Here is a 17,504-nt window from a genome sequence, read left to right as displayed (position 1 = left end):
TGTAAGTTGTTTGGGGTAGGGACATACCCATATACTGTTCCAGCACACAGAGTTGCACATGCAGTATATGGGCAAATTATTCTTTTTTCCATTTTCATATAGGCATGAAAAACCTTCTGAGGGAGAGAACACTTTGCAGTTAGGAAATTTCCTGTACACATGTGACACTTACAAATTAATTTACATGTTTTCAGTGCAGTATCCTGAACTGACTCACAAAAGACTGGCATGACATGATCACCCAGGGTGACCAGACAGCAAGTATAAAAAATCAGGACAGGAGATGGGGGGTAATAGGTGCCTATATAAGACAAAACCCCAAATATTGGGACTGTCCCTATAAAATCGGGACATCTGGTCATCCTATAAGCACCTTTCCTTTTTCTCAGTTATCAGCATCACACTCCACTGTGTAATGATCTTCTTTCAGGCCCTCTATTTGATGTCTCAATGCACTTTCAGTACGCAAAGGAAGCAAGCTTCACAAGACATCTGTAATGTATTTTTATCCCCATTTTACAAATGCAACAAGTGGTTATGTGATTTGCCCAAAGCCATGCAACAGGTCAGTGGCACATGAGGAAATGGAACCCAGGACTCCTGATTTCCAGTATTAGGGTTTATTGCCACGAGAAACTTGCATTGGTATAATTTACAGTGGGCAGTTAAACCGGTGCAAGAGATTAGGGACATTCTTAGTTCAGTTAAAGTGTGGCTCATTTCTGGGTAGCCTAGGGGCAGGTTTAACAGAACTACAGGGCAGGAAGCCATCCTCACACCCAATTGCGGTGTTCACATGGGAGCTTGCACTGGTTCAACTATTATAGGTTTAAAATCTGATTTAAATTATCCCTCTGCATCGCTGGTTCCCAGGTAGCAAGGCCCAGTACTGCCCCGCGATGGGGATGGGGATGGGCCCGGGCCGGGCCGGCGGGGACAGACAGCGGCTGGCGACGGGCGGGCGGGCCGCCTCGCGGCTGGCTATGCGTGCCACGTGGCCGTGCGGGCTCCGCCCCCTCACGCTCCTGCCCGCCGGCTTTCAAATATCGCGGGATTCTGCGGCCAGGTGAGGAGACGTTACGGCCTGTTGGTGCTTCGCAGGAATCGCAGCCGGAGCGGAGCGGCGCGGCCATTGGAGGGGAGGAGTCGCTGCCGCCCCCCCCCCCCCTTGCGGCTGAGGTGAAGACCGGGCTTCTGCGCCCTCAAGGGCTGAGCCGCCCCGCCGGTTTTCTCCCGGGGCGGGGGGTGGCTGCGCTGCCGCGGGGGGGGGGGACTTCCGCCCGTGCCGCGGCACGTACTGGGGAGAGTGGCCCCTTCCCCGCAACGCTGCGTCAGGGCTCCCGAGCGGCGGGCCCGGGGGAGGCCGCCTGAGGGGCCCGGGGTCCCCGGACGGCTTGGGGGCAGGGTGCGTTGTGCCTTGTCCCTGGGCGGAGCCGTGTCCACGCCGGCTGGGGCAGCCTGGAGCGGGGCCATGGAGCGAGTTCCGTGGTCCCGCCCCAGGCGCCGCTTCCCAGGGAGGGGCTGGAAACCAGGCCCCGGCGCGGGGCGGAGGCCGCAGCTGCAGCTCCGGGGCAAGGCGGTAGCTGAGCGGTGTCCAAGCGAACCGATCGCGGGGGTTCCGCTCAGCCAGTCCCGGCACGGGAGCGCGGAGCGGTGTGAGTGGAGAGCCCGCGCCGGGTCGCCTGTCTGCTGTACGTATTCCCCGCTGTAACCTCAGCGGCTGCGTGGTGGTGGGGGAAATTGATTTCTTGTCTGGAAAGTCCCCTTGCTTGCTTAGAGCCATTGGACAGGTACCAGGTGTGATGGAAGGTTAAATTGTCGCTTGACCTCCCCACTCCGCTAGCGTTGGTGGCTCTTGACTTCAGATTTAGCAAACCTGACCCATTGTGAAAGATTTAAAAAAACTGGGTGTGCTTAGTGTTGACAAAAGAAGAGGAGGCAAACGCTTGTTGTCAGGGATGATCTAGGTTGATTTTTGTCCTGCGACAGCATAGGGGCTGGACTTGATGACTTCTTGAGGTCTCCCTTCTAGCCCTACATTTCTGTGATTCTGGGGAGTTACTCTTCATTCTCACCAGTGTCAAGTGAGAGGAGAATGAGGCCTGGGAAAAGTTGTCTTTTCATTTTACAGATTTATAGAAACCTGCTTTCTCTGCTGGAAAGTCTACTGTTTCATGTCATTTACTGGCTTTTGTACAGATAATTACCACTGAGCTGCGATGTCTTTTTGTTTTTACAGTTCACAAATAAGGAGAAAAAGATTTTTCAAGGAATCAAGATTGTACAGATTGGGAAAGTCCCATGAGAAGCAAGGAGCTTGATCAGCTTTTCACTGCTCTTTGTCCATCTTCTTCTGGAAGAAAAGATGAAGATTGACTTCATATGAAAAAATCTCTGTAACCACTGACCAAAATTATGTGCTAAAATCAGAAATCTTGACAAAAATGGGAATACTTGTGTTTTTTGTGATTTACAGTCTAATCTTAACCCTGATACAAGGGCACAGTCTGTTCACCTGTGAACCAATTACTGTTTCCAGGTGTACAGGACTGACATACAATATGACATTTTTTCCAAATGTGATGGGACATTATGACCAGGACACTGCTGCTGTCCAAATGGAGGTGAGTTGCCCCTCCCTGTTTTGTATTATTTGTTGCATTCAAGTAATATAACTGGGAACAATTGGAAAGGAATGATTTATAAACAGATAAATCTTTCTGTCATCCTGTAATACCTTGGAAGGGAAGGTAGGTAATAGAAACAACTAGCTGCCCATTTGAACACCGAGGAAGTGCTTCTCCATCCTGTTGCAGCCTCCTGGATGTGCAGATAAGGTGTATGACAGTTGTATGCTGTCCTATGCAGACCCTTGCAAGCCAAGAGCACACATTACTGTGGCTATTCTGGGCCTCTCTAGGTTGCAGAGCCAGGATTTAGAGCAACTCCTTGAAATGCCTAAATTATGTCCAGTGGCAAGTAGAACCTTGATCAGGCCAGAATCCAAAGTGTATAAAAGGAGCTTAAAGTTGCCTTTCCCACCCCTACCGAGATGCTGCTTTGTGTGCTGTGCATCGAGGAGACTGAGCGCATAGTCTCATCCCTACTTCCCATTCTTTGTTTCCTGAGGTCTCCTGACTGAACATTTTAAAAAGAAAACTGCATCTGTTTTGAAAGTTGACAAGAAAAGAAGCACTTCGTACACCCAAATAAATTGTTTCTGAAAATCTGTAATACACTTAGTTTTTTCTGGGAGCTTGCCATCTGCAGAAAAACCTTGTTAGTTGTTATAGTGGTAGGAAAGCCCTCTTGTTGAGAGACTTGTAAAACAAGTTTCAAAGCCATTTTTAAATGGGAGGGAAAATACAGGGCTTGAAGTACTTAGCAGACATGTACTTGCCAGAGGCTAATGCAAAAGATGGAAGTGGCAGAGGGGCACAAGGAAAAACTTGAATGCTTTTATCAGGGGCTGAGGACCCAATAATGATGCTACCAGCAGGCTGATCGAGGGATTGAGTAACTAAAGCAATAAGATGGGAAGAAAAAGCTCTTTTGTTTTTCCAGTACATTTGAGACCATGACCATCCTCTAGTCTGTTTCACTGCTATGTTGAACCCCTTGTCAGTTCCACTGCTGCCCAGTCATGCCAGTTACTTACTGGTGCTAGGCACTGGAGCTTTTCGCGGGATGAAGACACAATAATGGATGCTGGAAGAAGGGTAGAGCAGCAGAGCCCCAGTCCCTCAACAGCTGCCAGTAGGTCTATGTGGCAGCTGTGAAACTGACCAGAGTTGTTTAAGGCTGATTCTGCTGCTGCTTGGGACAGCTTTGTCTAGTGGCAGGGGCCCTGGAGTTGCGAATAAGTTAATGCTTGGATGGTTATCATTGCAACCATAAGAGGTAGAAACAATTTGTTTTAAATTAAAGCTTAAGTTCTGCAGGAACTTGTCTTCGTCCTTACAATCACCACTTGCCATGAAAATAATCCTTATCATTGTGCATAGCTATTTGGATTTTTCAAGACCCAGAAAGCAGGAATGTTTAAGGCACTGGGTCTAAATCAAGGTGATTCAGGGTCTAATCCTGACTTTGCCATAGACTTGTGTGACCTTGGATAAATTTGTGCGTGGAGGGGGCCCTCTGTATGCAGCTGTCCCCAGCTTTGTGTGCAGAAGGGGGGTCTGGTCTCCTTTGTTGGCACCATATTCTTTTGTCTCATTGCTTTTGACCTTGTGGAGGCCTCCGCGCAGGGTCCCGCTTGAGAATAATGAATGGAGACTTGGCAGGCCACTAGGGAGGAGTGGGGTGGTCCAAGGGTGCATATCATCCTCTCTCTGGCTTTGTGAAAAATTTGTGGTACAGATGATAGAGCCACAGGCTATATTACTGTATCTATATAGCCCACCTTGACTTTTCCATGGCCATCTACGGGGGAGAGGAAGTTTCTTGTATAGCTTCACTGGAGCCAGGGAGATGTGCTGGGGGGGAGGGGCAAAGCTAATGCTGAGGCACAGGGCCTCTGCACCGGTGGCTCTACCTTTCCCCTTTGTCTTATCCTCTCCTTTGACAGGGTGATTTGGGGGATTGGTGGTATTCTTTCTTCAGACTTCTCTCCCAAAAGAGAAGATCTGAGGTTGCTCTGCCTCAGTTCACCATCTGTAAATGGAGATGCCACTTCCCTGCTTTGCAACAGAGTGGTATGGCTAAGTTTATTAATATATGTGAGGAGTTTCTATACTGTGACGGGTGACATAGCAAAGCCTATTAATAAATTGATACAGAATTGGGCCCTAAAGATTCCCTGCTTTCTTAAATTACTGTGAAAACAGACTAAACTGAATATTGACTTAATACAGCTTTGAAACTTTACTATGCAGAAGAAAATGCTGCTTTCCTTTTTTTTAGTAGTTTAACACAGTACTTTACTGTATTGGGGGGTGGGTGTGGGTTTGGTGACTGTGCTGCTGCCTGATTGTGTACTTTGGTTACAAATGAGGGGTGTGACTGACAGGTCAGTTCATAACACTGGTGTTTGTAACTCTGAGGGCTTCCAGCGGAGGGCAGTGAAAATTATTAGGGAGTGGAGCACATGACTTATGAGGAGAAGCTGAGGGAACTGGGGTTGTTTAGTCTGCAGAAGAGAAGAATGAGGGGGGATTTGATAGTTGCTTTCAGCTACCTGAAAGGGGGTTCCAAAGAGGACGGATCTAGACTGTTCTCAAGGGTAGCAGATGACAGAACAAGGAGTAATGGTCTCAAGTTGCAGTGGGGGAGGTTTGTTGAAACAAATGAAGTTGTTTCAGCTCAGACTCAGTGGAGAAAATAATAAAACGTTTTTGTAAGAATGTTCTATACTGTGGTGGTATAGCTATGTTGGTCCCAGGATATTAGAGAATCAAGGTAGGTAAGGTAATGGACCAACTGCTGTTGAAAGACAAGCTTTCTAGCTTACACAGAGCTCCTTTTCTGCGTCTGGGAATTGTATTTAGCTGGGACTCTGAGTACAACATGGAACAAAAAAGGCTTCAGAGGTGATCCTAGCAATTATAGGCCAGTAAGCCTAATGTCAGTACTGAGCAAACTAGTTGAAACTATACTAAAGAACAAAATTGTGAGACACATAGATGAACGTGATTTTTGTGGAAGAGTCTACGTGGTTTTTGTAAAGGGAAATGATGCCTCACGCATCTAATAGAATTCTTTGAGGGGGAGCCAACAAGAATGTGGACATGGATGATCCAGTGGATATAGTGTACTTAAATTTTCAGAAAGCCTTCCTCGCCAAAGGTTCTTAAGCAAAGTAAGCTGTCATAGAATAAGAGGGAAGGGATGGTCCTCTTCTGGATCAGTAACTGGTTGAGCCACAGGAAACAAAGGAATAAATGGTCCATTCTCAGAATGGAGAGAGAAGTAAATAGTGTGGCCCGCAGGGGTCTGTGCTAGGACCAGTACTGTTCAACGTACTCAATCTGGAAAAAGCAGTGAACAGTGAGGTGGCAAAATCTGCAGATGACACAAAACTACTCACGATAGTTATATCCACTGCAGACCATGAAGTGTTAAAGGGATCTCACAAAACTGGGTGAGTGGGCAACAAAGTGGCAGATTAAATTCAATGTTTATATATGCATTACATTGCATTCATCAAATGATGGGGGTCTAAATTAGCTGTTATCACTCAAAGATCTTGGAGTCTATGTGGATAGTTCTCTGAAAAATCCACTCAATATGCAGTGGCAGTCAAAGAAGCTAACAGTGTTAGGAATCATTAAGAAAGGGGTAGATAGTAAAGCTAGGATTTAGTCACTGGTATTTTTAGTAAAAGTCATGGACAGGTCATGGGCAACAAACAAAAATTCATAGCTCATGGCCTGTCCATGACTTTTACTAAAAATACCTGTGATTAAAATCTTGGAGGGGGTGCTGGAAGGTGGGGGGGGGGGTTGTTGGGAGGGGCAAAGGGACATTGCTGTTTGGGGTAGTGGGGGTGGCACTGGGGGCCAGTGGCACCAGCGTCAGTTGTGGCTGTCGCGGGGGCCACCGACCAGCTGGCCCTGGAGCCATCTGCTAGGGCGGTCCTTGAGTCAGCCACACTGGCCCCTGGAGAAGTCACAAAGGTCGTGGAAAGTCACAGTATCCGTGACTTCTGCGACCTCTGTGACAGACATGGCGTCTTAATATTAAAAGACAAATTATCATATTGCCTCTATAAATTCATGGTACACCACCTCTTTAATACTGCGTGCAGATCTGGTCACCCCTCTCAAAAAAGATATATTGAAATTAGAAAAGGGCAACAAAAATGATTGGGGGTATGGAACAGCTTCCATATGGGGAGAGATTAATAAGACTAGGACTTTTCAGCTTAGAAAAGAGATGACTAAGGGAGGATATGATAGAGATCTATAAAATCATGACTGGTGTAGAGAAAGTAAATAAGGATGTGTTAGTTACTCATAACACAAGAACCAGGGGTCACCAATTAAATTAATAGGCAGCAGGTTTAAAACAAAAGGAAGGACAGCCAACCTGTGGAGCTCTTTGTCACAGGATGTTGTGAAGGCCAAGCCTATAACAGGGTTCAAAAGAACTAGATAAATGCATGGAGGATAGGTCCATCAATGGCTATTAGCCAGGATGGGCAGTGATGATGTCCCTAGCTTCTGTTTGCGAGAAGCTGGGAATGGGCAACGGGTTGGATCACTTGATGATTACCTGTTCTGTTCATTCTCTTGGATGTATCTGGCATTGGTTACTGTCAGAAGACAGGATACTGGGCTAGGTGGATCTTTGTTCTGACAGAGTATGGCCGTTATGACTTGTCAGTATCAGGGAAATTGTCCATAATAGCTATAGCAGAATACATTATACAGCCAGAGTAAACTATTATAAAGATGGAGTAAACTACTCTACTCCAGCTGTAATGGTCAAGTTCCTTGTCTAGACAAGCCCTATATCTTCAGTTTCCCCAGGTCACCTGATTGTGCAGGTTATTGCCAGTAATTTTTCAGCCTTCGTAGTATGCACATCCTCAAGATATCTATAAACTTTATTTCTAGTCTTTGTTTGTTGGTAAGTTGAGATACATGTAAATCAGTCCTTCCTACTGATCCGTCACTTTTGTTTTTCTTTGAACTCCCTTTTGTTTGTCAATGGCTGTGTGCTGATAGTGTGAAATTGTGAGCATTACTTCTAGAGAGAGGTGGGTGAGGTAATATCTTTTGTTGGACCAACTTCTGTTGTTGTGAGAGACCAGCTTTCCATCATACACAGAGCTTTTCTTCGGGTGTGGGAAATTTACTCAGTGCCACAGCTAAATAAAAGATGGAACAGATTGTTTAGAACAAGTAAACACATTTCAAAAGACCATTCAGGGGGAAGTGGGCTGCATTCCCCCCCTCCCCATGATTTGAAAGGATTTAAGGGAGGGGGAAGTTGGGCAGTGGGGTTAAGTGGGTCATAGATGTAATAAGCAATAAATCCAGTGTCTCTATTCAATCCATGATTTTTAGTATCTAGCAAATTTATAAATTTAAGCTCCTAGGCTCATCTTTCAAAAGTGTTGTGCAGGTTTCCTTTGGGGAGGAGAACAGAGGTCATATATAGAGTGATGGCTTTGTGAAGAATGTTCACCCACAGGTGGTTTGGTGTTGTGACAAAAGACAAGCTTAAATTAATAACTTTGCTAGATACTGAACATCATGGACAACAGATACACTGGATTTATTGCTTACTATAGCAATCTGTATAACCCAGTTATGCTTTTCCCCCCCCATTTCCCCTTCTCCTTGAATGGTCCATTGAAATGTGTTAACTACTTATGCTAAAACAACGTAAGAACAGCCGTACTGGGTCAGACAAGTCCATCCAGCCCAGTATCCTAACTTCTGACAGTGTCCAATGCTAGGAGCATCAGAGGAAATGAACAGGACAGGTAATCATCAAGTGATCCATCCAGTCACCCATTCCCAGCCTCTGGCAAACAGAGGCTAGGGACACAATCGCTGCTTATCCTGGCTAGTAGCCATTGATGGACCTATCCTCCATGAATTTATCTAGTTCTTTTTTGAACCCTGTTATAGTCTTCTCTGGCAAAGAGTTCCACAAGTTGGCTGTGCGTTGTGTGAAGAAGTCCTTCCTTTTGTTTTAAACCTGCTGCCTATTAATTTCATTGGGTGACCCCTGGCTCTTGTGTAATGAGGAGCAACTAACACTTCCTTATTTACTTTCTCCACACCAGTCATGATTTTATAGACCTCTGTCGTATCCCCCCTTAGTCATCTCGTCTAAGCTGAAAAGTCCCAGTTTTATTAATCTCTCCTCATCTGGAAACTGTTTCATACCCCTAATCATTTTTGTTGCCCTTTTCTGTACCTTTTCCAGTTCCAATATAGTCCTTAGGCTCAATATCTGGAAAACTTCCTAGCTGTAAGATTCATTAGATTTTAATAGTTTTATAGAAGGAAATGTAAGGCCATTTCCAAAGTATTTTAAAATTAGATTACAGGATATTTTCTACTGTTTTGTGTGGAGAAAAATCCTGCCCTGTTGAGGAATGGAAAAAATGATCTGATCTTGTATTTTCCATTTCTAAATTCTGAGACAGGTGTTCTTGTGTCTGTTATCTATGCTTACAGTGGAGAAAGAAATGAATCTAGCTACAGCAGCAGGAAAAAAATAAATAGAATTAAAGTCACTGTCAAAGATGTACCAAAAATAGTATCACTTGAATTATTGAAGCAGCTGTAGAAAATAAAATAACACTTCTGTACCAAAAAACACTTCTGTATTTTTCCCCTTCTGTAGATTGAATCAATTTAATTTCTCTATTGACATAATAGATTGTAAAATGAAGCAAACAGTGGAGTTGGGAGAAATAAATCTTTCATAATTAGTTCAACATTAAACAACAGACCCTTGCAACTGGGAAACATTGACATTGTTTTAAGTTACCGGATATCTTCAGCACATGGAGGGTGTTGGTAGGAGAAAAGAAATGCAACGGCTACAAATGCAGAGTGTCAGGAATTCTGTAAGATGACTGGCTCAGAATACTAACACACTGAAATGTGGATAGATATTCTTTTAAAATTTTAAGTGAAAATTATCTGGAAGAAGACAAAGGAGATCATGGACTATAATAGAAAGATTTTGTGGATGGTGGCATGGTATCCTGTACATCTTGTCTTTAAAAAACAATATAGCATAGTGCTCACAAATAATAGTGGCACACCACCCAGGTAAGATGCCTATATAAGTTCTTTAGTGTACTTGTAATTTAAGACATTAATAAGGTGAAGCTTCACCAGAAGGTGAGAAACAGTTTTATATTTATAATTCAGACATACTATCCAAATTATCCTACATGCTTCTAATAAGGCTAGCTTCAAGACTAGACTGCTATTAGTATGGCAAAGTGGTTTGCTTTCTCCAGGAAAGAGTTGTTGGCTGTATCTCCTTAGAATCACCCTGAAAGCTCAGGAGATGAGCAAATATATATATGAGCACCAGCATGAAAGGTAGTTAATTTTTCTCTTTAGTGTAGAGTTTTATAATGTAATTGTGTTTTTCATTTAACAGCAATTCAGGTAGAAGATGGGAAATTGTTTGTTAGGAAGCATTTATTTGCATGATGTTATGGCTATGCTGACTTTTGCTGGCCGTTTAGGTGGTGGTTTCAGGTGTATTTGTTTTAACCATTATACAGAAGTGCATAAGGGATAACTTCTTGTGTACAGTACATAGTGAAGATTAATCCACCAGTTTTGGTATTAGTAGTGGTAAGCATGTCAGTAGGAAAAGTACTATGCCTTTATTTAACCTCAGGTCAGTATGGCTATTCATGTACTTGATGTTAAGCATGTATGTAGCAGAGGGAAATAATCCCATAGTTGAGACCCTCCTTCCAGATGTCATGGTATCCTTCCCCATTGAGGATACCTCTGTGCGGGAGGGAACTCCAGTTATTAGGAAGAGACGGGTAATAGTAATGGCAGATTCAATTATTAGAAACATAAATAGCTAGGTTTGCAACAAACGGGAGAACAGCATGGTGACTTGCCTGCCGGGTGCAAAACTTGCAGATCTCTTGAGACATCTAGACCAGTAGTTCTCAAACTTTTGTACTGGTGGGACCCCTTTCACAAAGCAATTCTGAGTGTGACACCCCCCCCGCCCCTTTATAAATTAAAAACACTTTTCAACATATTTAACCCCATTAAAATGCTGGATGCAAAGCAGGGTTGGGGTGGGGGCTGACCGCTCATGACCAATGTCCCAACCCCTAGTTTGAGAACCCCTGATCTAGACAGATTTATGTGTAGTGCTGCAGAGATGGTCATGGTACATGTAGCATGGCAAATTGCTGGTACGATTATGATGGGTCCCACGCTTCCTCCTCTTGGAGGGTGAGGTGGGGTTCAGGGCACAGTTTTCTGCCCTTGAACTAGGGTATTTACTGTCCCACTAGTAACCCAGAGAAGGGTAGTGGAGAGGGAGGGATCGCCCTCTATTCGGGGTCCCAGCCCAGGGGCCCTAGGGATAGTGGTAAACAGCTTCAACTAGTGCTTCCTTCCCTTGGGATGCTTCTCTCTCCTGCTCTTCAGCTTGTGGGGCTTTCCCCCCCCCAAGTCAGGTGTCTCTTTACCTAGGGTCTTTGTCTTCTAGCCAGCCATGGCACTTCTTCAGACTGCTCTCTGCTCCAACTCCTTCCCCTGGCTGATTGAAGCAGGAGGCTTTTATCAGGTGACTAGCTTCAGGTGCTCTAATAGGTTTCTATAGATTAATTAAAAGAACCTGAAGCCATTCTTCCCTCTACAGGGAATAAGGCTTCTCCTCATCATGGGACTTACATATCTCTCCTATATCACTTTCCTGCTGCCTTCTGGCCATGCTGTATTACAGTATTATTATTACAGTAGGTACCAATGGCATAGGGAAGGATAGGAGAGAGGTCCTGGAGGCCAAATTTAGGTAAGAGATTGAAGTACAGGACCTCTATGGTAGCATTCTCTGAAATGCTTCAAGTTCCATGCACGGGGCCAGTTAGACAGGCAAAACTGCAGGGTCTGAATGCATGGATGAGATGATGGTGAAGGGAGGAGGGGTTTAGATTTTATTAGGAACTGGGGAATCTTTTGGGAAAGGGGGAGCCTATACAGGAAGGATAGGCTCCACCTAAACCAAAATGTAACCAGATTGCTGGCATGTAAACACAGTTTTTAAAGTAAGGGCTCTGGGAAAGCTGACAGGTACAGAGGAGTATGTGTTTTGGACTGAGACATCCCTTGGAGGATCTATTCATGGAGATTCTATATGTCCTAGTAAGAAGGAGGACATGGAAGATCATAAAATATGGGTAGGATCTGATGAGATCTGGTCGCCCCTTCTCAAAAAAGATATAATGGAATTGGAAAAGGTACAGAAAAGGGCAACAAAAATGATTAGGGGTGTGGAACAGTTTCTATATAAGGAGAGATTAATAAGACTGGGACTTTTCATCTTAGAAAAGAGATGACTAAGGGGGGATATAATAGAGGTCTATAAAATCATGACTGGTATGCAGAAGGTAAATAAGGAAGTGTTGTTTACTCCTTATAACTCAAGACCTAAGGGTCACAAATGAAATTAATAGGCAGCAGGTTTCAAACAAAAGGAAGGACCTCTTCACACAGCACAGAGTCAACCTGTGGAACTCTGCCACAGGATGTTGTGAAAGCCAAGACTATAACAAGGTTTAAAAAAACTAGATATGCTCATGGAGGATAGGTCCATCAATGACTATTAGCCAGGATGGGCAGGGATGCAAAACCTTGCTCTGAAGTGTCCCTGGCCTCTGTTTGCCAGAAGCTGGGAATGGGTGACCTTTAATATTGCAACCTTTAGGTCTGAAATTGAGTGACCAGAGAGATTGAAGTGTTCTCCGACTGGTTTATGAATGTTATAATTCTTGACGTCTGATTTGCGTCCATTTATTCTTTTACGTAGAGACTGTCCAATTTGACCAATGTACATGGCAGAGGGGCACTGCTGGCACATGATAGCATATATCACATTGGTAGATGTGCAGGTGAACGAGCCTCTGATAGTGAGGCTGATGTGATTAGGCCCTATGATGGTGTCCCCTGAATAGATATGTGGACACAGTTGGCAACGGGCTTTGTTGCAAGGATAGGTTCCTGGGTTAGTGGTTCTGTTGTGTGGTATGTGGTTGCTGGTGAGTATTTGCTTCAGGTTGGGGAGCTGTCTGTAAGCAAGGACTAGCCTGTCTCCTAAGATTTGTGAGAGTGATGGGTCATCCTTCAGGATAGGTTGTAGATCGTTGATGATGCATTGGAGAGGTTTTAGTTGGGGGGCTGAAGGTGATGGCTAGTGGCGTTATGCTATTTTTTTTGTTGGGCCTGTCTTGTAGTAGGTGACTTCTGGGTACTCTTCTGGCTCTGTCAATTTGTTTCTTCACATCAGCAGGTGGGTATTGTAGTTGTAAGAATGCTTGATAGAGATCTTGTAGGTGTTTGTCTCTGTCTGAGGGGTTGGAGCAAATGCAGTTGTATCGTAGAGCTTGGCTGTAGACGATGGATCGTGTGGTGTGGTCTGGGAGAAAGCTGGAGGCATGTAGGTAGGCATAGCGGTCAGTAGGTTTCCAGTATAGGGTGGTGTTGATGTGACCATCGTTTATTAGCACCATAGTGGCCAGGAAGTGGATCTCTTGTGTGGACTGGTCCAGGCCGAGGTTGATGTTGGGATGGACATTGTTGAAATCTTGGTGGAATTCCTCAAGGGCTTCTTTTCCATGGGTCCAGATGATGATGTCATCAATGTAGTGCAAATATAGTAGGGGCATTAGGGGACGAGAGCTGAGGAAGCGTTGTTCTAAATCAGCCATAAAAATGTTGGCATACTGTGGGGCCATGCGGGTACCTATAGCAGTGCTGCTGATTTGAAGGTATACATTGTCCCCAAAATGTGAAATAGTTATGGGTGAGGACAAAGTTCAGCCACCAGGTTTGCCATGACATTATCGGGGATACTGTTCCTGATGGCTTGTAGTCCATCTTTGTGTGGAATGTGGTGCTTCTAGAACTCTATTTCAGACCTAAAGGTCGCAATATTAAAACAAAAAGACTTCAAAAACAGACTCCAACGAGAGACTGCTGAATTGGTTAATTTGCAAACTGGATACAATTAACTTAGGCTTGAATAGAGACTGGGAATGGATGTGTCATTAAACAGAGTAAAACTATTTCCCCATGTTTATTCCCCCCCGCTCCTCGGACGTTCCTGTTTACTGCTGGAAATGGCCCACCTTGATTATCACTACAAAAGGTTTTCTCCCCCCCTCAATCCCCACTCTCCTGCTGGTAATAGCTCATCTTAAGTGATCACTCTCCTTACAGTGTGTATGATAACACCCATTTTTTCATGTTCTGTGTGTATATAAATCTCCTCACTGTATTTTCCACTGAATGCATCCGATGAAGTGAACTGTAGCTCACGAAAGCTTATGCTCAAATAAATTGGTTAGTCTCTAAGGTGCCACTAGTACTCCTTTTCTTTTTGTAAATTAGTTTAGAAATCTTGGTATACTTACCTGTGTTTGTATTTTAAAATGAAGATTGGAATCAGAATGGTGTTTCCTTGCCTTCCTGTTTCTTAGGATTGGGGTGTGTCTAGAATCATAGAAGAAGTTTAATTACTATGTGTGTATGTCTATATAGCAAAAATTCCCAGCCAGTCATGTTAAAATGCAATTTTAGACATGTCTTGTGTGGGAAAATTCTGATCTCACAAACTATTTATTTAAAAATTACCCATGTGAAAGATGTGAACAATTTTCCTATAATTGAGACATAAGTAGCACTAGTTTTCTCTCAAGCAAAAACTTTTATGTAACTTTTGTCAAACTTTAAGGACACACACAGGTTCACAAGGGGGGCTTAAACACTTAACTGCCACGTGAGGAACCTAAGTTTAACATTTAGGTGCTATTGGCATTCACAAAATCACTGGTGAGCTGCTGCCTACCCCTGTAAGTGCCTAAGTTTCCACTGTTAAAGTCCCCCAGTTGCCTACATTTCTGTGCTGGGGCATGCACGCAGCCTAAGTCCTGACAGCACCAAGGAGCTCAGGGCTTAGCTCTCACCTAAGCCCCAGTGAAAGTTCCCCTACCTATCTTGCCTGCAGGGACAGATCTGTTAGCTGTGCTCAAAGTCTGCCTAAGAGCATGCCTAGCAGATCAGGCCCTTTTTACCCAATAACCCAGTAGTTAGAGCAGTCACCCAGGCTTTGGTGTTCAAATCCCCAATTTGCTTGTTTTGGAGAAGGGATTTAAACTCAAGTCTCCCCTGTCCCTATAGGTGAGTGGCCTAACCAATGAGTGTTAAGTGTTCTGGGGTGGGTCTCTCTCATTGAAGCCATTCCACTTTATATAAATAAGTATTCATTGGGCAAGAGAGAGAGTGAGTGACTCTATAGCCTCTGTGGTTAATACACTCTCCTGGGAGACCCAGGTTCCTGTCCCCGCTTCAATGGATATTTAAGTATTTTATACAAAGTGGAACAGCTTCAAAAGGAGAGACACAACTCTTCCCTCCTCACCCACAAGTACCTTATAGCCCAGGGCACTCACCTGGGAGTAGGGGAGACCTGGGTTCAGTTTCCTGCTCCAAATCGGGTAGGCTGGGGAATTGAACGGGGGGGGGGTCTCCCACATCTTGAGTGAGTGCTCGAACTACTAGGCTGTTGGGGGCAGGCCTCTTCCTTCCCCTCTGTTTTTTGTTTTGTTTTGTTTTTTTCTTGAAAAAGGGCTGTCTTTGGCGCCTAACTCCATGAATGGGTTAATGCCTGGAATCCTGAATAGAGATAGACACTAACTCCAGGCCAAAGGCAAGTGCATAATTGCCTTTGAGGGATGGGGCTTAGGCCACACTCCTCTCCTCTCATTCAAAAGAAAAGGAGTACTAGTAGCACCTTAGAGACTAACCAATTGGATGCCATTCGCCTTTTCTTTTTGCGAATACAGACTAACATGCCTGCTATTCTGAAACTCTTCTCATTGGCATTTCCTACTGCTTGTTTAGATGGTTCTCAGTTCAATTTGCTGACTTTTGTGAATCCCTTTTTTGGCACCTAGCTTTCCCCATGCATTGTGAGGGAAGCCTGAGCCCCGAACTTGCTGCTGTGAATTCCACTATGTGCGAACCTAAAGATTAGGTGCTGTAACTTTCAGCATTTCAGTGCCCAAGTCCCTCTTTTGAATCTAGCCCCAAATGAATTTTTTGAAGTAAAATAATTCAGTGGCGCACTCTGATGCGGTAACAGTACTTACCACATATTTTAAGTTTTCAAAACCCTATACAAACATTAATTACAGAGAAAATCTACTTAAAGCTGAAGAAAAGACCTGTTTTTGTGTTTCTGTCTGCTATCACTGTGATGTAAACTCTCATCCCAGAAACAGGGCCTTCCTTAGGATTTATGGGGCCCTAAGCAGTATTATTAAACTGGTGCCTCTATGCCCGATGGCATCCTGAGCTTGCAACCCGTTGGCAGTGGGGAGGCAGCAAAGGATAACAAAACACCCAGCCCGCCTCTGTACCCTCTCTTTGAAGAATGGACATGCAGAAGGTACCTAATTAAAAGCACTAAATTTGGGAATAAAAAAATGTCAGTCACAGTTTTTTTGATACACCCTGAAGTTTGTAAGACATTTATTTGCAAAAACTTTGTAGTAAGGTTGAATCAGCTGTCTTGCTGAATACAACATTAAATATTATGGAATACATGATGCAGCTCTTCCTTGTTTTACATTTTCTTAATCAGTATTTCTAAATTGATTTTATATTTTAAATGTACTCTTAAGCCTTCTTAAAGTAATCATTCCAGATTACTACATATTTAACTCACTGAAACAAAGACATTGTAGTAAATCAGTGACAGAGGTTTACTGTGTTCATAACAATGTTCATTGCTTTTAGAAAAAGGGAACACTAATTTACTTTGTGTGATCTCCATAACAAGAAACAGGTTTATGAAATTTCACAAACTTTAAAAAATATGGCAAAGAGTCCTGTGGCACCTTATAGGCTAACAGACATATTGGAGCATAAGCTTTTGTGGGTGAATATGAAAGCTTATGGTCCAATATGTCTGTTGGTCTGTGAGGTGCCACAGGACTCTCTGCCGCTTTTACAGATCCAGACTAACATGGCTACCTCTCTGATACTTTTTAAAAAAATGTTTCCAAAGGATTTTGTCTTACTAAAGTACTGATTTTTCTGGAGGGTTCTCCTAAAACTAGTTACTCAGATAGTCAGAAGTAAAGAAAGGGAAACTGCTTCCAGATAGCTGGACAAAGAAAGGGGTGTTGTCCCTTAAAGGGACCTCTTCAATGGGGGGTGGGGAGGAGAAGGGTAAAGGGAGAAAGAGATGGACAGGAAGATTTTGGATGAAAGTATTTTTTACTATAGTAATTTAAAATGTGTGGTTTAGATAAGGGTAGTCTTTTGAAGGATTTATTTAAACTGTCTGAAGATCCAAGCATTTAAGGCTAAAGATGATTGTGCATCTGAAAATCTATAAAAGGATTTTTTTAGAGATGTGATTTTTATAATCTTCAACACATTAATGAAATATTCTTAAAGCAAATTTTAAACTAAGTCCTGTAGACTGACATTTTCTGAGTAAATATTACAGTAATGCACAACTGTTTTTGTCAGTAAATTCAGAAACGGACAGTATATACCTGGGGTTTGGCAAATGCCTGTTAAATGGTTTCTTTACCCCTTGAATGGCTCTTTAACAGTTTCAGTGTTGTGCTAATCGGTCTGGCAGGCTGGAATGTTTTTTCACCTTTAACTACTAGATCCTCTCCCGAGGAAGACTCGCCAGGCTGCAGCAGCCAGCTGTGGGAGCCTGCAGGAAGGGTCAAACAGGGTTAGGAAAGCCAGGAGGGTGGACACTAAGACCCAGTGGTGCCCCAGATTTGCAGGGGCCCTGCACAGCTG

General features: G+C 43.8%; 1 protein-coding gene across 1 annotated transcript in view; it reads left to right on the top strand.

The window, feature by feature from the left end:
- The first annotated feature begins 1,185 nt into the window (after positions 1 to 1,185).
- Positions 1,186 to 17,504, top strand: part of FZD6 (frizzled class receptor 6) — a 60,852-nt gene continuing 44,533 nt past the window's right edge. Inside the window, exons 1-2 of the mRNA XM_073330398.2 lie at positions 1,186 to 1,691; positions 2,240 to 2,624. Of these exons, the coding sequence (XP_073186499.1) occupies positions 2,445 to 2,624 (180 nt within the window). The 5' untranslated portion in view covers positions 1,186 to 1,691; positions 2,240 to 2,444. The remainder of the gene's footprint in view (positions 1,692 to 2,239; positions 2,625 to 17,504) is intronic.

This window comes from Lepidochelys kempii, chromosome 2 (assembly GCF_965140285.1).
Source record: "Lepidochelys kempii isolate rLepKem1 chromosome 2, rLepKem1.hap1, whole genome shotgun sequence".
Lineage (NCBI taxonomy): Eukaryota > Metazoa > Chordata > Testudines > Cheloniidae > Lepidochelys > Lepidochelys kempii.
Note: the sequence above shows the minus strand (reverse complement) of the source record. Positions and strands in the feature narration are given on the sequence as shown.